Raw genomic sequence first — 22,579 nt, forward strand, 5'->3', positions numbered from 1 at the left:
ACCACTTCTAAAAGCCACCGGAGATCCTTAACTAATTCTGCTCTTCTTGGTACCCTAGGTATTGACTGCCCTGTTGAAGCTGAAACAACTGGGTCTGATCCATGCCGACCTGAAGCCCGAGAACATCATGCTGGTGGACCCAGTGCGTCAGCCCTACCGCGTCAAGGTGATCGACTTCGGTAGCGCCTCTCACGTGAGCAAAACGGTCTGCAACACCTACCTGCAGTCGCGCTACTACCGTGCTCCCGAGATCATCCTGGGCCTGCCCTTCTGTGAGGCCATCGATATGTGGTCACTGGGCTGCGTGGTGGCAGAGCTCTTCCTCGGCTGGCCGCTCTATCCGGGCAGCTCGGAGTTCGACCAGATCCGCTACATCTCACAGACACAGGGCCTGCCCACAGAGCACATGCTGAACAGCGCCTCGAAGACCTCGAAGTTCTTCTACCGCGACGTGGACTCGACGTATCCCTTCTGGCGGCTGAAGACCACCGAGGAGCATGAGGCGGAGACAAACACGAAGAGCAAGGAGGCGCGCAAGTACATCTTCAACTGTCTGGATGACATTGGCCAGGTGAATGTGCCCACTGACTTGGAGGGAGGTCAGTTGCTGGCGGAGAAGACGGACAGGCGGGAGTTCATCGATCTGCTGAAGCGCATGCTGACCATTGACCAGGAGCGGCGACTCACGCCCGCTGAAGCGTTGAACCACTCGTTTACACGGTTGACCCATCTCGTCGACTATGTCTACTGCAACAATGTCAAGGCCTCCGTGCAGATGATGGAGGTGTGTCGCCGAGGCGATTTCCACACGTAAGTTGAGAAGCTAGGTAACCGAATTATTATCTTATAATAACCCAATTCCTTGATCTCCGACAGGGTGCAGCCCGCGTCGACGCTGGTGACCAACTTCGTGCCCTCGAGCACGGAGAACATGACGTTCACGATCAACAACCAGTTGACCAGCCAGGTGCAGCGCCTAGTGCGCGATGGTCGTCCTCTGGCCTACGAGGGACTCTACCAGATCTACAACGGACGCAGTGTGGCCCGACAGTATCCGCAGACCCGGACGGACAGCTTCCAGCACCAGCTGGTCTCGAACATCCTGTGCCCGCCCTCGTACCAGACGATGCCCAGCCCCACCAAACATGTGGTGGTGGGCAGTGCCACCATGCAGCCACCGTTGCAGGTGCCGCCGCAGCAGTACGTCAATGTGCCCGTACCGGTTTCCATGGTGGAGCCAACTTCTGGTCAGAGGATGCTTCTCACGAATCGTGTGCAGGCCAGTGGAGTAGCCTGGCCACAAACTGGAAGGCAGATGGCCTTGGTGCCGTCGTGGCCACAGCAGGCGCCCGCCCACTCGCTCATCGTGGACTCGACGCCTCTCTTCAATGTGGAGGAGATCTATCCCAAGCACCACCTCAACTTGCCACGCAACGATCTCAAGAAGGAGTCGCCGGCTCATCATATCGCGTGAGTGTTAACTGGCAACTCCTTGAGAAAAGCCCAACCTTATGTTTGACTTACCTTCTTTCAGCAAGGGCAACTCTTATCGCGTGCCGCGCCACGAGAAGAAGGAGCACCAGCAGCTGTCGCCGGTTAAGAAGCGGGTGAAGGAAAGCTCGCCGCCCCACCAGCAGCGGTACCAGCGCGCAGCCCACGTTTCGCCGCAGTACCACACGCACCACAACTGCAACTACGGGAATGGCAGTGGCTACAGCGCCAGTGCCGGATCGGTGGTGGCCTCCTCGGCTGCCTCCGCTAGCAGTGAGTCCAGATGCAATATGAAACCTTCCCAGACCATTCTCATTTCGATTTGAAACTTTTGAGCTATTGAAAATTGAATGGAATAATGCATGAGATCCACTAATTTGATATTTTCCCTCTCCCCCAGACATTGTGAATGGTAGCTCGTCGAGCTCGCACCATCATCACGTCCCCGTCGCCCATGCCCAGCCCTACAGCAGCTCCTCAGGTCACCACATTGTGAGCAACTGCAACGCCAACGGAGGAGCCGGAGGAGCAGTGGTGTACCAACAGCCACCGGCACATGCCCACCAGCAGCATGGCCAGCAGCCGCATCCGCAGAGTTCGCAGCATCCGCAGCACGTGAAGCAGCCGACGATAACCATCCACGACACGCCCTCGCCCACGGCTGTGATAACGATCTCGGACAGCGAGGACGAGGGCGGAGAGGCTGGAGGAGCCCAGGTGCCGGTGCTGAAGCAACGGGCGCATGCCCAGTCGCAGACCAGCAGCAGTCTGCTGCAGCACGCGCCAAGCTCCTCCTGTAGCAGGAGCAGCGCCCACCAGCAGCCGCATCCACATCCCCAGCAGCAACAGCAACAGCAGCAGCAGCAGATAAACTATGGTAATGCTCAGACTCAGAATCAGAATCCGAATCCGAATCAAAACCAACTGGGAAGCAACAGCGGCAAGGGTAGCCAGCATAGCAGTAGCCATAGCAGTAACAGTAGCCACAGTAGCAGTAGTCACCACAACCACCACCACCCTCATCATCTGAATCCGTCTCATCATCTGAATCCGCCTCATCAGCCAGCGAGTGGAAGTGGAATAGGAACGGGAGCGGGATCGGCAGCGGGATCGGGATCGCAACTTCAGCATCAGCTTCAGTCACAGCCTCCGACTCACACTCAGCCGGCGACGCATCCTCATTACCAAGCCACGTCCACGTCCTCCTCCACGTCTGCTTCCACTTCCAGTCACCATCAGCATCATCCCCATCATCCCGCCCCCACCTCCTCCTCCTCTGCCATGTCCTCCTCTTCCGCTCAGTTTGGTGCCCCTGTCCTCTGCCCCAGTTCCTCCCAATCTCAGTCGCATCTCAGTCGCCATAAGTCATCGCACGTCCAGCTAGTAATTCCATGCGTAACCGTAGGTGATCATGATCCGGAAGATGCCCGTCGTCGTCATCATGCCGCCGCCGCAGCCGCCGTGGGAAGTCCCAAGCATCACCATCATCATCAGCAGCAGCAGCAGCAACAACCTGCTCCTCCTCCACAGCAGCAGCAGCAGCAGTATCAACCGCAGCCACCGCCGCAGCAGGTGTTGCCCCAGCCTCAGCCCAACATCAAGTACGAGCCCGGCCAGTCGCAAAAGAAACGCATCTTGGCCATGGCCCAAAGCGAGTGTGGCTACCAGCCGCAGGCACCCAGCCAGCCCTCATCTTCGGCCAGTTTGCCGCACATTCCCACCAAGCAGGAGCCAGCCGAGTTCTATCCGGAGTATGCAGCGGCTCCGCCGCAACAGTTGGACACGAAGCGCTCCTCCTGGGCTCCCACATCTTCGGGCTCAGGGGTGTCCGCTCTGCCGCTTGCTCATCCAAAGCGCGAGGCTCCCTCTGTAGCGCCAATAAGCTATGTGGCCCCGACTGTGGCTCCACCATTGGCCCACTCCAAGAGCAGCTCCACATCATCATCTTCGTCGATAAGCGCTGCGACTGCCGCAGCAGCTGCTGCAGCTGCAGCGGCGGCGGCCAGCGTCGGTCCCCCATCGTGGGGTCCTCCACAGGTCTATCGTCAGCCATCACAGCCGCCGCCGGGCAGCGTGGGACTGCCAGGAAGCACCCAGCCACCGCCGTCAAGTGTGGCCCCGCATCCGCATCATCACAGTCATGGACATCATCATCACCAGGCCGGAACTCCGCTGGGCGGGTCGCCATCCTCGACGGCGGCGGCCGCTTTGTTGCAGCCGGATATTTATGCGCAGGGCGACATTTATCGCCGGCCCACAGTTTTCGTTTCACAGGCGGCACCTAGCTATGCCTACGCCAACCGGGCGGTGGTGGCCCCACCTCCGGCCCACAACAGCTCCAGTCGTCAGGTGAGTTCGGTTATACATCTTACCTTTTATTCAATCGAAGCTAATCGCTACATGTTACTGTTTTCTCAGGTGATACCATCACACCCGCTGCCAGCTCACATTCAGATACCCACCCAGTACAGCCAGTTTGGACCGCTCAGTCCTGCCCAGGTAGCCGCCAGCAAACACGCGGCGCACTTCGCGCCCACCAACATATGGTATGGGGCTGAGTAGACCGACGATGGGAGTTGACGGGGAGAGGGGCGATGAGGAGAGACGCGGGACGAGGATGTGCACCCACCCAGAACCATGAACCAAGAACCAAGAACTAAGAACCACCCAACCACACACCGCACAACACCACCATCACCACTGTTGTTATGATCTTGAGCTAGAGCCCGATCGAATGATTCAACGCTCGAGTGAGTCGAAAATGCCGGGATGCCGAGCCGAATTCAGACTTCTCCATCAAATCATGAATCAAACGGCTAATGATCGTATATCCTTTTTCCATTCCCAGATCTTTTGTGGCCTCGGGCGATTCAGGTGATCAGCCGGAGCAAAGCCAAGAGCTGCAGCAACAGCAACAGCAGCTGCAGCTAACTCAGTGCTGGTGGTTCATGCTGCTCATGCAGCAGACTATCATCCACAACAACTCCATGCTGCAGGCGGGCAGCGACGACGCCGTAGCAACGGCAGCATCAGCATCAGCAACATCCTCAGACACAAGCGCAACACGTAAAGCACGCCGCCAACATTAAGCCATGTCCAAGTCCCCGAACCTCGTTGCCAGTTCTCAGCTAGTTTTTTTTCGAGGTCCCGTGGGGTCTCATTTCTGCTACTATTAATTTTTATTATTTTTTTAAATAATATTAAATATAAATGTAAAGCACTCCTACACGCAGCTGGGTGTACAGTGCTCAGGTAAACTTTTGGCTAGTTGTGTATTAGCACAGCGCCACACCCACACACACACTACAGCTATAGCTTCTATACCCTCGAAATATGCGAATTAGGTGCATATCGAGCGATGTTTTTCTTCACGAAACGAAAGCGTTTTATTAATGTGTGTTGTGTGTTTTATTGATAACTTCCACATAATATTCTCTATTATCCACTTATATATTATATACATGCATATGTAACACTATTATTATGAATACTATATATCAAGAGAATGCTAAACAAAACTAGAGTTTACGGCACGTCGACAACTGCAACATTAGGCCAGAGAGCCAGTAAGAGAAAGCTTCGAAATTCCCTAGCAAGTACCTCAGAAAATCAAAAACCTAGCAGCAGCAACAACAGCAAGAAAAGCTAAGAAAATAAACAACATTGTTATGCAATTTGCCTTTTACACAAAACAAGCAACAAAACAAATTGAGACGACGAAAGACGATGAAGATTATGATCAGGATTATGAGTATGAGTATGATTATGATGCAGGAGTAGGAGTTAGACGAGGTTAGTAGAGAACCACAACAAATTGAATACCGCAAAAACCTTACTAGCAAACAAACTAACAAACAAACAAGCAAATAAAATAGATACCCTAGGAGATATCAACAAAGAACTTAACAATTACATAGATCATAGATTTAGTGGATAGAACGGGAGAAGGTTAAAGGGCGAACGTTTTTTACACACTCGTAACTCACTCATAGGAATAGCCGAGAAAAGAATTACAACTAACAAATAACAGATAACGGATAACAATTCTAAATTATGTTTAACGAGCAACAACAAATAATTATAGGAACAAGTGTACATAATACGCATATACTTACATATATATCGGTACTAAAGCTAGTTGGGCTCCGGCAACTAAAAGCCGATTTTAAAACTGATCAGTTGTCAAAATCAGGTCAGCGAAGCCAGTTAGTCTGCGGTACGTTTAATTTTTAGACTTCACATTTCTTTTAAACCTCTCTGTGTCCCGGAACAAGATCTGCGTTTTGGTTATTCTCTTAAATGGGGAAAGCGCATAAGAATGTTTACTAAAGTACAAAACCAAACAAAAATAACAAGCAATCTAGCAGTTTAGGCTTTTAGAGTTTGTCCCACTACAAGTCCCTTGTTTTAGGCTTTTCCCCAGAGAAGAAGATGTAATATATAGAATCCAATTTTGATATGTACAAACCTGGCTTACTTTAACTCGCCCACTATAGATCCTTAATATAAAATATAAACTAAACTATAAATCTTGTTAAATAGGTTTCCTAAAGTATTTCGTAGTTAGAATTAAACATAACTCTTCGCGATTAAATAACCGAGCAGCAACTAATTCTTCGCCCTCCTGGGCTCGATTACTCGGTTGTCTCAACCGGGAGTTTAGAAAGATCGGTCCTTCGAGGGTGGCACTTCCTATATAATGAATTATACTGATACAGAGCAGAAATATTTAAACCATCCTTCGCCCCTTCCCAATTCAGCTGTGTACAGTAAGCTATTTCGGGATCGGGTTGAATTAAAATTAACTCCGACGATTGGAAATGATCTAGCATATAATTATTGTGATGTAGTTTTTAACGAGCGAGAAGCAAGCAGAGAAGTCCGCAAAAGTTTTTTGTCAGTCGCCGTCGGCGGCGAATAGAAATTACCTAAAATTACGAATAACCAATTGCGATACGGATACGGATACGGAATATGCATCTATATGTTAACTAATTAGTGTGCAGGATTCAATAGCGTTAGCACGACAACAAATCGTTTTTTTAACCAAGCAAATACATTTTTAACAAGCGAGTAATAACACTTTTTGTAGTAGGAAAAGGAGATAAATTGTAGCATACATAGACGTAATTAAGAAACGTTAGTGTTGTGAATATATACGAGTAAATACGAAAACATAGAAACCTAGACTCTAGATTCTAGTTTCTAGATTCTAGACGTGGTTCGAGTACATTTATATTATGGATATATATTTTGTGTATAAACAATAACGGCAACCAGCAGCTAACAATTGTAATTGTAATAAACAATAAACGAAAACCACAACTCGGCAGTTTAAGATTCTTGTTTGAAGCCGAGAGAGAGAGAACCTTATCTAGATAATAGACATAGATGTATTCAGCAAGTTCTTTTTTTATAGAAATTTTATGGACCATTCAACTAAAGCATGTAGTCAAATAAGCATGAATATTGTATAAACAAAACAAAAAACAGCTGTGTGACCGTTTAGATGTCAGCGGAAAGTTGCGATCTGTGTTTCCGATTTGTGTTTCTTGTCCTGCACCCACTCAGTGTGCGAACTTATATTATAATATATATATTATGTATATGCTAAATATCTGTATCTGCGAGGGCAGACGAACTTTTCTTCTCTTTCTACTCAATATTTAGGAGCATCAATTAGGAGAAAGCAAAACCGACAAAACAAAAAACAAAAAACATGAAAACAAGAAAACAAATCATGAACGCTTTAAATGTAACAAAAACGAAACGTTAATAGACTTATGAAAACAACAAACAAACAAACAAATTAAATTTATATTAAACGACAAATTAAATTTATATTAACAAGCAACAAATTACATTTATATTTAAAGAAAATCCACAACAACAAATTAAACTTATATTAAACAAACTCACACTCACACTCAATAAGCAGGCAGCAGGCAGCTGGAGCCACCCCGGTCGTTAGCAGACTTTTGTGGCCCACTGTCGGAGCACTTGTATTTAGGAGGAGGAACTCTGGGTGGCTTCCACCACCAGCGAAGTGAGCGGAGAGATCCACACAAACACTCTAATATACGTATATAGTATATATATTTAAATGAGAAATGTTTTAACTGTGTAGCCTTAGTATTTGTACTCGTCGTCCTCTCGATTCCCGACAACAAAATATGATGATATGATATACGATACTGATACTGTAGAGCGAGTAATGCCGATCGATGTTTACTAATTATACTATATTTCATACTTATATGTACTTGTTTAATCGTACTGAGTTCGGATGAGTTTCCCCTACTTTACTATTTTAACCATTTAAATGTACTTTTAATTTACTTTGTTTCTTTGCTTAACTTTGTTTAATAATGGAACATAGCCACAACATACACCATATATATATTGCTTACATTTACTTATGTCCTACAAAATATAGAGATCGTAAATATACATAACAGATATCGCAATTTTCGTTTTTCTTCAGTTCCTTATTATTTCGTTTCTTAGTGCTTTAAGAACAACTTAATCAAAAGCGATCACGCGGAGATGATGATGATGAACAACAACAAATACAACATATATCCCACCAAATTACAAAGGAGTAAATAATTTTTAAGTTTAAACGATTAGTGAATGAACTTAATAATAATCATAGTTATTGTGCAATTATATCGATAACGATTAGCCAGTCAAAGCAAATTGTGCGAACAATTTCATTTTAGATTCGGGGACCTAGTAGTCTAGTTGCTCCCCGCCAGAGGCTAGCTTCAGCTGATTTAGATTTAGTTCAAGACCAACCAGGTTTCTGCAGATTATAGATTAATTTCGCACGCCCCGCCCCGACCCGCCACACCCCTCGAACTTTGAACGTTGAACTTTGAACCACCCTCCACGAAGTTGTTTGATTGACCAACAATTGATGAGCTTTTACCGGAAAGTAAAGATATTTTGTTTTGCATTTACCAAAACAGAGCAAGCGTAAACAAAACCGAAACCGAAAATGAAACCGAAACCGAACCGGAACCGGAAATTCAAAACCAATCTGTAGCAGATGGGTTGAGGGAGATTGGATCCATTGGAGATGGAGATTAGAGGAGTTGACAAACAAGATTGATAAGAACCCGTCCATAATTAGATTTCTTTCGTTTGAGCTGGACCTGAACAACTGGACAGCTGGAGCGAGATCCAAAAACTTAGCAGGGGCCCTCTCCTACTTAATGATAGCATAATTTTACGGATGCGCATAATAGCGACTTAGTAGGCTTAGTAGGCCAGTAACTTTATTACGATATCGATAACCTCTCTTCGTGTTTCCTTCACTTGAAGAACCCCTTCACTTCTAAAACTCTCTTAAAAATTGTGGTTCGGATCGACATTAGAAGTTTTTAATACACACACAGAATATATGTATATGCGGATATATATTTTATTAACTAAGAAATTATTTCCTAGGCAAGTGGAGAGATCATAACGATAACCGAAATGTTGATGTGTGAAATTTATAAGACTAGCATATTTCCTACCTACAGAAAACCAAATTACAGAACAATATGTGTTATATATATACACGAAATACAAACGAATATGATATGATAAATAGCAGCTAGAGCTGAGATCATACTCACAGTCGAACATATTTAGTAAATAACGGTAAAGATATTGAATTTAAATGATCGTACCTTTTGCTGATTTCAAAACAAGCCAGAATTTGAAGAGGCCAGAGCAAAGCGGAGTCATTGGGTGATGAACAAACGTAATCGAAACAATATATGTTTTAAAAGATCAGAGAGAGCACTTTTATGGGATTTGCTTTTTATATACATATGAAATATACGAAAATCTAGATGTACTTAGAGCGGTGGGCAGTCCGCACTTTGGGCGATTGCGCGTTTCAGATTAAAGAATTTAAATATTTTTATATACGAACTCGAGTAGAGACTCCATATACATTTACGTTTAGCAAAAATAGCGAGTAGAGGCCAGGCTTTGCATTCGACTACAAAGTGAAGGGAAGTAAACCAAAGACGGATAATCAAAGTGCGCGCACACTCCTCCACTCACTCCAAACACTCAAAAGACTCTGAATCACTCACCACACCACACAACACACCACCCCACTAGGTTTTCCTTCTCGTGGGCACCAAGTCATATTCATAGGTAGTACATGACCTTGACCCCTAGTCCTAGTATCGCGATTACGAGTCCCCGACCTCAGATTTGATCAAGGGATCCCTGGGTTAGACAACAACGAATTGCCGGGCAAGTGGAACCAGAAGCTCCTGTCCCAAGAACGCAACCCGCAACATGAATGTTTTCGATCGTCAACGAAGAGATTTGACCTTGCACCTCCATTTCGTCAAAGTCAGCTCACCAACACTGAGACACCCTCAAGATGTTTCACCAACACTGCAACACCAAACACTTCACAGCAGTTCAGTTGAACAGCATCTTATTGAAAGTTTCACCAACATCAACTCAACAACACATAACATAAAGTCAACAACACAAATTCACCATTACCGCATTCCTAGTATTCACCAACACTCAACCACAAACACTCTAATCGTACTTAATCACACTTTTTGTATTCTAATAGTATTCCAATGAACGTGTACTGAATGTTTTACTTGGTGTCCTCTCTTATTTAGGCTTAAGGAAATGGAAATCGAAGGAAACGGAAACGGAAATGAAATTCAAACTTATATCAAAAACCAAGCACACCGATACATTTAGCATTGTACTTGATAAGCTATCGATACTAGAGTTAGATGCGAATCAAAATATATATACGCGAAGTAATAAGTATATCTCTCTGTCTTATTCGGATATGCGTACCTTTTTGAGGGCCCCCAAGATATTAGGAGGTCAGCTAATTTATCAAATACAAATACAAATAATCGTAGCCATAGTGAATGAATTGAATTAAAAGTCTCGAGACCAAACCAAAGCGAAGCAAAGCAAAGAAAACCCAAATTCAAAACCAATCAAACTAAACGAATCGAAACGAAACGAAACAATGAGCCGCAACGTTTGTATTTATGTATAGAGTTCCCTCCCTAACCAACAGATAAAACCTATAACAATCGAGTTCCGATTTCAGAAGAGTTAGGCAGCAAGCGAGTTAAGCGAGAAATACAAAAAGTACAGATTAATATTAACAATAAAGGTAATGATAAAGATATGATAAAGATTAACTCAAGTTACGTCAACTTAGTGGCAGTGTAAACGCGTCTAGATAATTAATAGATATGAATAAGAACTTTTGACTTTTATGGCTGTTTAGAGATTTTATAATACGACTATATCGATATAGAATTATATACATACACGAATATATTATGAATAAGCCCGAAGATTTTCGTAACTTATTTACATACTCAGACACAAACATACTCCACACGACAAATTAACTTTAGTTCCCCAAATGATTTTCGGCTAGTTCTGGCTTGGAATACCCCTCCCAAACCCATCTTCGGAAATTTTGGGGAGTAGCCCAAATGGGGGGGAAAGAAATCGAACATTGTGAAATTTAGTGTCTTTACACTTTAAAGAGATATATACAAAACGGATTAATTAAGAAACTTGAAACTCACACGAAGGGCAATTCAGATACAGAAGCAGAAGGAGTTGCAGATACACCTACTCAAAGATGCAGATGCATATAAATTATGGTAATTACATACTCTCGTACATATGCCTAAAAGGATACACGTGTAGTAATCTACAGCCACAACCAACAATTAAAAGTAAATGTCTATATATGAAACGAACAAGATTTAATATGCGCGATATGAGCGTATCAATATATACTTAGATGTATTTGTGTATATGAAAACAAACGCTAACAAAGTAAACCAAACCAAATTATAAAAAATCAAGGAAAAAATAAAGAGAAACAAAAAACGACAAACGATAACAAATACAAAACCAAAATTATCAACAACAAAAATCAAACCATTTGTTATTTATTATTCCTGTATCCACAAGGCGTAGCTGACCTGAAGGAGGACATAGCCCAACTGAAATCGCGATATAAGGTCACCGATCGAAGGGCAACAGGTGAGCATTTCGCCTAGTAGCTTAATGAAGTTAAAGGCCCACTTGGTGCTTAGGTTGATCATGGGGCAGACGCTGTCGGAACCGGTGACCACCAAGGACTCGGCTTGCTGCGGCAATGCCAGCTACCGCGTGGGCTCGTCCTGCATGCAGGGATGGCGCGTGGAGATGGAGGACGCCCACACCCACATCCTGGCGCTGCCGGAGGATCCGCAGGCGGCCTTCTTCGCCGTGTACGACGGACACGGTGGAGCGGCGGTGGCCAAGTTCGCGGGCAAGCATCTGCACAAGTTCGTCACGAAGCGGCCGGAGTATCGGGACAACGGCGTGGTGCTGGCCCTGAAGAGGGCCTTCCTCGACTTCGATCGCGAGATGCTGCACAATGGCACCATTGGCGAGCAGACGGCAGGCTCCACTGCCGTCGTGGTGCTCATTCGCGAGCGGCGCCTGTACTGCGCCAACGCGGGCGATTCGCGGGCCATCGCCTGCATTGCCGGAGTGGTTCACGCCCTGTCCGTGGACCACAAGCCGACCGACGCGGGGGAGACCCAACGGATCCTGGCCGGCGGTGGCTGGGTGGAGTTCAACCGGGTCAATGGCAATCTGGCCCTCTCCCGCGCCCTCGGCGACTTCATCTACAAGAAGAACTCACAGAAGAGCCCCGAGGAGCAGATCGTGACCGCCAATCCCGACGTGGAGGTGCGTGACATCACCGACGACTGGGAGTTCGTCCTGCTGGCCTGCGACGGCATCTGGGATGTGATGAGCAGCTCGGACGTCTGCCAGTTCGTGCGCAGCCGCATATGCGACGGCATGCAGCCGGAGCTCATTTGCGAGGAGCTGATGAGCAGCTGCCTGGCTCCGGATGGCCACAACAGCGGCCTGGGCGGCGACAACATGACCGTCATCCTGGTCTGCCTGCTGCACAACAAGAGCTACGAGGACCTGGTCGTGCGCTGCGGTGGCAAGCGCAAGACCCCCGTGGAAACAGTGGGCGACATCAAGGATCAGCCGGTGATAAAGGTCGTAACTCCCTATTCGCAGGCATCGTCGCCTAGCTCGGGGACATCGACTTCGCGATTGGGCCTGGGCTTCGGACTTCGCGAAAGCGATACTCCGAGGGAGAACCTTTAACGTTTTTTTTTCATTTTGCATTTTTTGTTACTGGATTTGTTTGCATTTACACTTACCTTTGTACTTGGGATTTGGAATACTACAGTGGGGTCCTTACGCTTGGCAGTCCAAAATTATCAGTCATCGCACATCTTCCCTCGGCAACTAATAAACTAATAAACTGAAATCAATGATCTTCTCATTTGAATGCATTTGAATAAAGAAGCAACCCTTGCCTCCGCCCAGTTTGGAAATAAGAACACTTCGGTTTGTATTTTCTCGGGGATCAGCGGATCGCTCGTTTAATTCGAGTTAATGTGCAAATCTATAGTACATTTAGAGCTACGTATACGTGTATATATATTTTGGTGTATATGGTAAGTACGAGTACATAAAGGTAGTATGCGTGCGCATCTAAATCGAAGTATCTTTGGTGCTATTAGCTGTAGGTCGAGTCGAAATGCAGTGGGTGTCTGTCTCTCGATGAGTAGGTGGTGGGGCTACAATGAGATGGACGATTGCTCCGAGTCGTGAACGTAGAAATATACAGATATACATATTGCAATATGGCAAAGTGCTTGGCGCTAATTAGCGATACAGTTATGTCAATTATTGCACCACATGCGGCCGTAAAGTGCTTAAAATAAGGCCGCGCACAAAGGTGAGGAGATGGGTGATACCCCTTCTGCCGCCAAGTGTGCGCTGAATTTAAATGTAAAGACTAGAAATTCTCTCGTTTGGGACCGACTTCCGTGCCGGAAGCAGGAAGTCGACCGATGCCTTAATGCGAAGTGATTAATGGAGTTAGTAATGGTGTGTGAGTGTGTAAGTGTGTGGATATCTTGGGATACTCGTATGCCTAGTTCTTGTAAAATCATAAAGCTAGTTGACTATGTGTAAAGTTTGTAGCTTTGCTGCGGAGTTCGATCGTCCGGAGAGCTGGGAGATCTGGGATGCTGGGATCTCTCCGGCCCTCCGATCGGTAATCGTAATCGTATGTGCTATAAAAAAATACTGGTTACATTGGTTTTTTGTCGCTGTTCTTGGCAAGTCTCTAAGAAGTCTCTCATTACAACTAAGTGAAGATCAAACGATCAATCGCGATCCAATCGATCCAACCTTGTCTCTCTACTATATGTTATATCTACGGTGTATGACCTCGCCGTCTCTGGAGTTCTCCGCGAAGATGATGAGTTGTGCGTGCTCCTCGTCGCTCTGGAATCATCTACTCTCTAATGGTACTTTAGCTCTTTTGCATTTTTATCACATATTCGTTGACTACAGTAAGAAAGTGTCCTGGATTTGGGGTGGGCTTTGAAGGGACTTGGACTTAGTGGGATCTAGTGGGACTGGGATCTCCGTGAATGGCTTTGGGTAGTGCTCTGCTTTGCTCTCTCCGGTGTCTTTTTCTGGGTTTCCTGGCTGGGCAGATCCTATGCCACCATGGCGTAGTTCCCGGTCAGCTCGAAGGGACTCGTCTTGGCCGAGTGCGTGAAGTTGTTCTTGGGCGAGAAGTCAACGGGCTGCTCCTGCACGGAGCTGGTGTCCGATGCCAAGGACGTGGACGTGGACGTGGCCTGGCCCTGAAAGTGGTACGGCATGGCCAGGGGCAAGGCCAGTGGCACGTGGGGATTGGGCAGCAGGTCCTGGTAGAGGCTGGGCACTCTGTGCGGCAGCACCTTCGGCTGGATCACGTTGATGCGCTTGAACTTCTCGTACTCCTCGTAGGCCGTGGCTTCTGGGCCAGCCGGAAAGCCCTGGAAGGCCAGGGCCGCCTGCCTGCGCTCCTTCTCCTTCTGCAGCAGCTTGTTGGCCAGCGTGGACTTGGCTGAGTCGGAGGCAGTGCACTGAAAGAAACCAAAACGTTAAAGCGACTGTAACTGAAGAGAAGTCAGTTCTATGTAGGGAACTTACCACTGCAGCTGGAGATCCAGCACCCAATGCCGAGATGGAGCCGCCCGCCATCTCCGACTGCTGCCTCTTGGGCGAAGTGGAAGCCCGGTTACCAGATGCTGATCCCGATGCCGATGCGGAGCCACCGCCGCGGTTCTTCATGCAGGAGGACTCCTCGTGCTTGTACAGGTAGGACTTGAGGGCGAAGGCCTTGCCGCAACGCGCACACGTGTGCGGCTTGGTGTTCGAGTGGGTCTGGATGTGGGCGCGCAGGTTGCTCTTGTCGGCGAACGCCTTCTCGCAGACGCCGCACTTGAAGGGCTTCTCGCCGGTGTGGGTGCGGATGTGGCCCTGGAGGAGCCACGGCCGCGAGAAGCACTTGCCGCAGAACTGGCACTCGCATCCCTGGTTGTGGGTGCGCACGTGCATCGAGTAGGCGGGCATCGAAACGTACACCTTCTCACAGTAGGGACAGTGGCGCGCCTTCTTGTCCATGATTGACCTTTACGAAACCATGAAAAATGTATTAATGTTTTTTGGTTTTGGTTTTGGTTTTTATGCTGCTGACTTACCTGTGCGTTTGTCTATGACGCGCCAGGTTGGAGGATGTGGAGTACTTCTTGCCGCACTCGGGACAGACGTGCTCGTCCTCCAGCAGCGATGTGCCGTTGAGGATCTCGCCCTGCTCCGCATGGTGGTGGTGCGCCGACGAGTGGCCCTGGAGTCCCAGGTGCTCCTCCGAGGACTGTCGGCTGGATGTGGAGCTGGAGCTGCTGCTGGTGCAGGAATTCGAATCGGAGATGGTGCAGCGACGCAGTTTCCTGCGATCGAAGACCTTGTGGCTGTAATAGTTGGAGTCGTCGTCCGAGGAGGAGGCGTACAGTGGCAGTGGCAGCGGCTTCACCTCGTCTGTGACCAGCGGACCCACCGACAGAGTGACCTCCGCCAGCTGGGTGAGATTGTACAGCTCCTCGGGAATGGGTGTCGCCTGCTGGTCCTTCGTCATCGCGTTGAAGAGGTGCACAAATGCCTGAAAAGCACCGGGGATTTTCTATGATGAAAACAGCATGACTAGACACCTAATATTTCCCGCTAAATGCGCACGTGGTGCGTCACCACCCAGCTAATACATATCAGCCACTAGATCGTCAATGGTGTGTTTTAAATAAAATAAAATGAGTAATAGTGTAGCTTGCAACTTCTGCCCCATTTCCCCCATTGTGGTGTTAAGAACTCACATCAGCGATATGCTCATTAATTAAACTCACATTTACCCAATTAGTGGTTCGTTATAGCTTCTGCAAGTGCACCGAAAATACACCAATAATCGAATTATTCGGCATGAGAAACCGCCATGGGATCGCGCATTCAAAGTGCGATCGTCGCCATCTATCATCCCACCTATCATAGATCTTTCCCTGCTTGTGCTTACGCCATAATTCTAGTTTGTTTATTTGAAAATGCATCAATTTATAATTAAGGACAGAGTCGAGAGGCCACACTCGGCGTCTGAGATGTGAGCCAAAGTCGTCTGCATCATCATCATTGCCGAATAGGAATTATCGCACATGGTTGAGGGTTAGCAGTGCCCACGGGGCGTATGATTAACGTCATCGCATACCGCATACCGCATGTTGCATACTGCATATTGCATCTCGCATTCTGATTTTGCTTCTGATTTTGCTTCTGATTCTGGCACTTGTTGGCTGTTTTGTGGCTCGGTGGTGCCGGTGTTCGCCATCCTCGCCTATTTGCGTGGTCAAATAAATTGATGTCGAAATGAGTGCGCTTAATTTGTACATGTTGTTGTGGCATTGATTAATCTCGCTCGTAATTGGCGCATCCGAAAGTCAGGTGGGCTTCGGACTGTTATGTGTTGGAGCTCACTGTACCTGCGTTTCAGGACTGTTTGCCAAGCTGAAAGTCCTTAAATATGAATGCCTTCACTTTGTAATATTCTTCAAAATATTGTTGTTTTTTTTCTTTCAGAACGGCGCCATTATATTCGGTTTGTATATTCCCCACCGCACTCAACCGTTTGTTTATCATGTGAAAGTCTTCTCATTTATTTTTCTGCCCCCAAAAGATTTTCCGAATAATCGAAATCCATTGAGAAATTTGGAAGAATCGATGGATCGCCGCTGTTTTTCCACTCTTGAGGAGGTCATGTGCAATACTCTGCTGGTGTTTTGGTTTTTTCTTTTTTTTTTGTTTTGAAATTGCTCTTGCTTTCGTTTTTGTTTGTTTCTCTAACACTCTCTGTATTTCGCCTGAGGCCAGCCGCCTGATGTGTGTTTCTTTTTTCGGCACCGAGGGAAAATGTGGGGGAAAATTCCCACCCCCCGCCGAATCAAACTAGCTGAACAGCTGCCATCCGCCCCCGCCAACGAATTCTGCAACCTGTTGCGCCCGCCTAGCTGCCAATTCCCAATTGCCAATTCCCATCCTCCTGGGGGGCTTTTCTTTGGGGAGCAGTACATCAAAATGTTTCTGCGGCAATTAAGCGGAATGATCGCTGCCAAGGTGGCCGAAGGTGTGCGATGTGTGCGATGTGCGAAAGTGGTTTTCCATGAAGGAAATACTTTCGCGCCGCTTTCCCCTTACCCCTTTTCCCCTGCTGAGTGGGTGTGAGCAACCAACCGCCAGACGTTCATAATTTGTGTCTTGGCAATTTGCGGCCCCCATCTATTCAGATTCCCCACCACCTGAGGCCCTGTTCCCCATGTTCCCCTAGATTTTCCCACTGTTCCCAGGTGGTTGCCGTATACATTTAAATATAGCACATAGCGCTCAAATGTATGCCATTTTCCACCTAATCGCGTCATTTTCAATACCCGATTTCCATCGAACACGAAATGCTCGCGTCTCTGAAGAACAATATGCGTCTGAGAATTCGCCGGGGAAAACAGCTGACAAGTGATCGGTGGACCGCCTCTATGGATCTTATAAAGCCAAGACCCCCTTTCCCCCTTCCCCAAGAAATGAATGTGTGTGTGCCATATTTCCGATGTCATTTTCGCTTGGGGCATACGAAATGTCGCATGTTTCTGTGACAGGTCGTTAATTAATTATTCCGCGGCCCCGTGCGATTGCAGATCGGTAATCGCGGCTGACAGGAAGAAGGTGGCTAGGGATCGCCAAGTCCAATGGAGAACATGGGGAGCTTCTTGAGCGGGGAGTCAGTCGTTGGAGCAGAACGAAAATATTTGAAATATATACCACTATTTGTGATTTTCCCTGACTGTTCCATTTGCTTATAGGTAAATGATTCATATGTCCCCTGGTAAATAGTTTTACACACATATTTATATTGCGAGACACAGTTTTCCCCACAGTGTATTTAAGCTGCTTAGAGTCCCCCAGAAGTTGGCTGACTCATTTCTGCTCCCCCATCCGCATCTTGGTCGCTCCATGTGCGCCGAACAATGGACCACGGACCGGGTAAAATATTTCACTTTCCGCCTGCCATTTTCCTCTCCTTTCCTCCCTTTTCCTTTCGTTTCCATGCCGCCGCAGATCTGCGCAAATTGCGTGGTCTCCGCCCTCCGATCTCCGATCCCCCATCTGCGATCTCCCATCTCGCATCTCCGGCCGTGTAGACCGTGTCCGTATTTCGCCGGACCGGGGAAGAGTTCAAAGTCCTGTTAATGCTCGCAGAGGCCAAGAAGAATGGCGATGGCCAACAGAGGTGGCTTCGCTGTCTTCGCTGGCTTCGGTGGCCTTAACATGCGTCTTCCCCTCGCTGCAGTGCATCTATAAATACCTGATGCGATCCCAGGGAGCAGGGGAGGGGCAGTGATCCCAGCATAGTTTACATTTTAGTTCAGCAAAGAAGCGAGTGCACAATAAACAAAATCCGGAGCGCCAGCCTCAACCTCTGGCTGCCTCCCAGTCCAGAGTCAATGCCATGCACCGCAGACAGCGTGTACATCACATGGGTATACCTACGAGTATGTGCGAGTATACCCACACCACCCCCACTGCTGGATTTGGGCATCAGTTTTTGTTTACCCCAGATCGCAGGCCCTCATCAATCGTTGCCTCGACTGCAGTTCCCGTTCCCATTCCCATTCCCGTTTCAGTTTGTTTACGAACGCGGGGCATAAACATTTGGACGGGAAAGGACACAAAGGAGCAGGCTTCACCTGTAAATCACGGCGGTTAATTATCCGCCAGCCCCAACCCCCCCATTAATCAGCTGCATATCTGATCGCTTGTTTATGCGCCTAAATTGGACGTAGGATCTACGCATCTAGCACCGCGAGAAGGCGAGACAATGGCTACAGCCATATGCATATAGCCATATAGCCATGCGGAAAGATGCCACAGCAGCTATACTGTACTCGGTCACTATTTCCCGTTCTGGGAAGCTCATTGCCAATGCAAACATTGCTCACGTAAATGTCAAAATATCAAAAGAAATAATAATATTAATTTAACAAGTGCGGTCCGTTCTGTTCGTGGTGGAGGGGGTATAGGGGGTAAAGGGGGTTGGGGGTACAAATTGGGGATCGGAAAACGCCGCCCATTCGCAGTCACGCGAATCTGTTGGCCCAATTTGCCAAGCAGATTTTCGATCTTGTTGCTTCGGTTCCTGGGCAGAAAGTTATGTGTGTTCTATTGTGTAACCGAAAGGTAGGGTGAAGGTAAAGTTCACTTTCGCCCACTTTTTCCAACCCACTTTGCCCATTTTGCCAACTCACCCCACGCAGTTCGAATAGTTTCCGGAAAACAATCCACCCCGTCGGTCTGCCTCGAATTTAGACGGATGATTCAGTTGCCGCTGGGAGAAGTGAATGCTATATCACACGAGGTTCATCACCCGCCAAGAGTCCGCGATACTGCTTCTGGATTCTGCTGGGATTCTGGAGTTGGGGATCGCACTGATGCTTTGGTAAGTGTCAAACCGATTGGTTAGTCGCACGGACGGATGATGGCGCATCCGTAAAGTCGAGCGAACGAGCGAACGCAGCGAGATCCCAGGAAGAACTGAGCGTTCTTCGCCAGACCACTTACAGTTTTTACATCTTGCGGCCGCTGCTGTCGCTTCTGCTGCTGCTGCTGCGGCGGTTCTTCTGCCTCCGGCGGCGTCCACCTCACGGCCTCCCATCCTCTCCTACGTCTTCTTGCACTGAGAAAAAGTAGCCTTTCATTCGGGGATTGTACATGAAATACAGACGTGCAGCAACTGCTGAGTGATATAATTACTTCCCTTAACACTGCCCATGTTTCTTGACTTATATTTGGCATGGCACCCCCCGTTTCGCTGCGTGTACAGCCGAGGAGAGGATCGCATTGGATCGGGATCGGATCGAACATAACTTCGAGAACGAACCACGACGCAACAACGACGGAACAAGTGTGCGTCGTTTAAAAATAAAAATAATGTTTTCATTATGATACCGCTCTCCGCGCAGCGCACCCCTCTCTCTCCCCCCGCTCTCCACTGCTTTCCACTTGCATTTTCCGAAAGGGAAAACTGCGCCCGCCGAGGTGACGACGCTCCTGCTGGCAGGACCACTGCGCAGAATTCTTCTAACGATCCGCAGTCAGTGTCAAAAACCTTGCGCACTCGCTGCAGAACAGACGGGGATGGCATACTAGGAGTACTTCCCAAGAATAATGAACAAAACTAACTACTTTTGAATCTTATTACCCGAACTGCTTAATATCTTTGTAGAAAGGATGAAGTAGAGGCATGCATACCATATATTAAGACAAATGTTTAATATATTAGAAGCCTACTCATTAGCTTCCCCTTCTTGTTTCATAGTTCGATTTGACTGGGAGATAATCACTTTGAGAGACCGATGGCTACATCCGTAGTGAGTGCTATTTCGGTGACCTCGGCTGTGGGAATTTGCCCCATGTGTCAGTGTGTTTTCGCCTGCCCCATGCTGATTTGCCCAGAAAGAGAGAGAGGCAGTGCGCTCGCTTCGTGGTTGGGCAGTTTCTTCGTTAGTCCCTCGTCTTCCTGCTGCTCAGATTCTTCTCCTGGTCGATGGGGATGGGTGATGGTGATGGTGATGGGGATAGGGATGAGGATGGGAATGGGGATGGGTGCTCTTCGCGAAGAGTGACGCAGTCGCATGCAATTTGGCATTTTCCTCGCCTGCGTACTTGTTGCGGACATCCAAAATAGACTCGCTCACCTGAACCGCCCCACCCAATCCTCCCCCGAAATGGTACATTCCGCGAATTCCCCCTCCCTCCTTTGGCCTTAGAACGCAGAGCCCCAACGGATTTCTCGCAGGTGTTGTCGCTGGCTCTCGCTTCCTCCACTTTCCACTTTCCCATTTTCATTTTCGGCTTTTCAGGCGTAATGAACTTAATGTCGCCCCTTTGGGTGCTTTTCTTTCGCTTGGGCTCTTCAGATGTATTGGGTGCTAACGTATTTTCTATATATCTATGCATATATTCGATTTGATTTATGCCGAGCGGCGGTCTGCTGGTTCTGGTTCTGGTTCGAATTGGATTTTGATGTTTCACAAAAGATCTTTACAGTTGGGCGGCGATTGTAATGGGTTTATTTATAAGGCCACCCCTTCTCCAACTAATCTGTTTAGTGCTTCCTTTACTCCCCGATTTTTCGCACTTCTCGTGGCATTTTCACACTCTGCAACTTGCAGCCCACGCGCCCAAGACAAAGGAAATCGGCTGGTGGAAAAGCGGCGTAGAAGGAAAGCAGGGAGGAAGGGTGGGCTTTGTCTGGCGCCAACATGGAAATGCAATTTGAGTGGTAAGGTCAGGATGGGCCATAGCCATACATCACCATCACCGCCACGGCGGAGCTTTGGACCCGGGAAAGGCCTTCTGCTGCCAACGTGACATGTGCTAAAGACATCGTGCATCGACTTTAATCACGGCAATTAATAAGACGAGAAAGGAAGTGCCACAAAGGAAGTGTCCCCAGCTTGCAGCCCAGCAAGTTGGCTCATCACTGTGGATCGGCCCGTCTCATAGTACACCCCATACCCATAGTATACCCATAATCCATGGCCTCACCCGGAGCGTGCGATTCTGGAAAACCGCCGACGACGGCGCGACTGGCGGCCATAAATCTATTTTCGTCCTGGTTCCAGCCTCAGTGCCCCAACCCTCTGAGTCCCTCCAGGTCCCAGACCCCGTCGGTGATCGGCACTCGTTTCCCACTTGCTGCGCAATTGCGGGGTCCAGTCTCCCATGCCGCAGCTCCTTGCCCCACACCACACTGAGAGAAAACCCTTACATACTCATAGGATATTATATAAAAACAATGATGTTCGAACGAGTTATCCGTAAGGTAGCTTGTACTTGGAACTATCCTAGTTACTTGAGTGTTTTCAAGCCCATGAGAATGTTATTTCGCTCAGTGCATGACCGCTTATTAAGTGCCCCTGGATCTTTATTTTTAACTGCTGCCATCAAGATCGGGTGGTTCGGATCCGATTCTCTGCGTAGGTAAAAGGCGGAGAGCTGTGTGGTGCACTTGGCTACTGAAGTAGCAAAGTATGTGGCCACCACCTCGTCTGCGTTGGATCCGCAAGTGAATCGAATCCACATCCGCAAATTCCAGAGGGTGTCCAATTATTTACGCAGATAAATAAGCCAAATCCGCCGTAATGCGAAATTCAACAAGAAAGCGAAGAAAGCGGCAAACACAGAAACACTTTGCTCCTCCTTTGTTTGGTAAATAATTGCCCAATGATGGGGGTTAGTACCTTATCCCCAATCGCTGTGATGGATCGAAATCAGATCCGTGGATCTGGTCTGATCTCGAGTGGCCATAATTTATGCGGCGCAGTGTAACTTCAGCACCTCATTTCAGGTCCAGCCGCATCCTGTTTACGGGAATTCCTTCGCAGCTCAAGGGTTTGGTCGGATGGATATGGAAATGGATCTGGATCTGGATGCGGATGGATGGTGGATGATGGAGGGAGGAAGGGAGGTTGGCCGGATATGTGAGTGTGAGTAATTCCTGGGCGCGGAATCAAAGTTTTGGATCGTGCCGTTCCGTGGCGAGATCATAAAGTTCTATTTATACCAA

The 22,579-nt window shown here is 47.8% G+C and overlaps 3 protein-coding genes across 3 annotated transcripts in view; 2 read left to right on the top strand and 1 right to left on the bottom strand.

Moving 5' to 3' along the window:
- The window catches only part of LOC122618321 (homeodomain-interacting protein kinase 2), a 36,288-nt gene extending 28,088 nt beyond the window's left edge, over positions 1–8,200 (top strand). Inside the window, exons 5-11 of the mRNA XM_043794678.1 lie at positions 59–810; positions 877–1,470; positions 1,535–1,764; positions 1,892–2,368; positions 2,897–3,840; positions 3,910–4,241; positions 4,340–8,200. Of these exons, the coding sequence (XP_043650613.1) occupies positions 59–810; positions 877–1,470; positions 1,535–1,764; positions 1,892–2,368; positions 2,897–3,840; positions 3,910–4,053 (3,141 nt within the window). The 3' untranslated portion in view covers positions 4,054–4,241; positions 4,340–8,200. The remainder of the gene's footprint in view (positions 1–58; positions 811–876; positions 1,471–1,534; positions 1,765–1,891; positions 2,369–2,896; positions 3,841–3,909; positions 4,242–4,339) is intronic.
- Positions 8,201–11,319: 3,119 nt separating this feature from the next.
- On the top strand, positions 11,320–12,847 carry LOC122618322 (probable protein phosphatase 2C T23F11.1). The gene is made up of 2 exons (XM_043794679.1): positions 11,320–11,550; positions 11,604–12,847. Exon 2 carries the CDS (start codon positions 11,611–11,613, stop codon positions 12,679–12,681), a length of 1,071 nt encoding a protein of 356 aa, XP_043650614.1. The 5' UTR covers positions 11,320–11,550; positions 11,604–11,610; the 3' UTR covers positions 12,682–12,847.
- An 81-nt stretch (positions 12,848–12,928) lies between these two features.
- On the bottom strand, positions 12,929–19,524 carry LOC122616916 (protein snail homolog Sna). The gene is made up of 4 exons (XM_043792505.1): positions 19,257–19,524; positions 15,126–15,583; positions 14,575–15,055; positions 12,929–14,507 (listed from the first exon to the last, which is right to left on the bottom strand). The coding sequence occupies exons 2-4, from the start codon at positions 15,557–15,559 to the stop codon at positions 14,094–14,096; spliced, it is 1,329 nt and encodes a 442-aa protein (XP_043648440.1). The 5' UTR covers positions 15,560–15,583; positions 19,257–19,524; the 3' UTR covers positions 12,929–14,093.
- Between the last annotated feature and the right edge of the window lie 3,055 nt (positions 19,525–22,579).

Source organism: Drosophila teissieri, chromosome 3L, assembly GCF_016746235.2.
Source record: "Drosophila teissieri strain GT53w chromosome 3L, Prin_Dtei_1.1, whole genome shotgun sequence".
NCBI classification, from domain to species: Eukaryota; Metazoa; Arthropoda; class Insecta; order Diptera; family Drosophilidae; genus Drosophila; species Drosophila teissieri.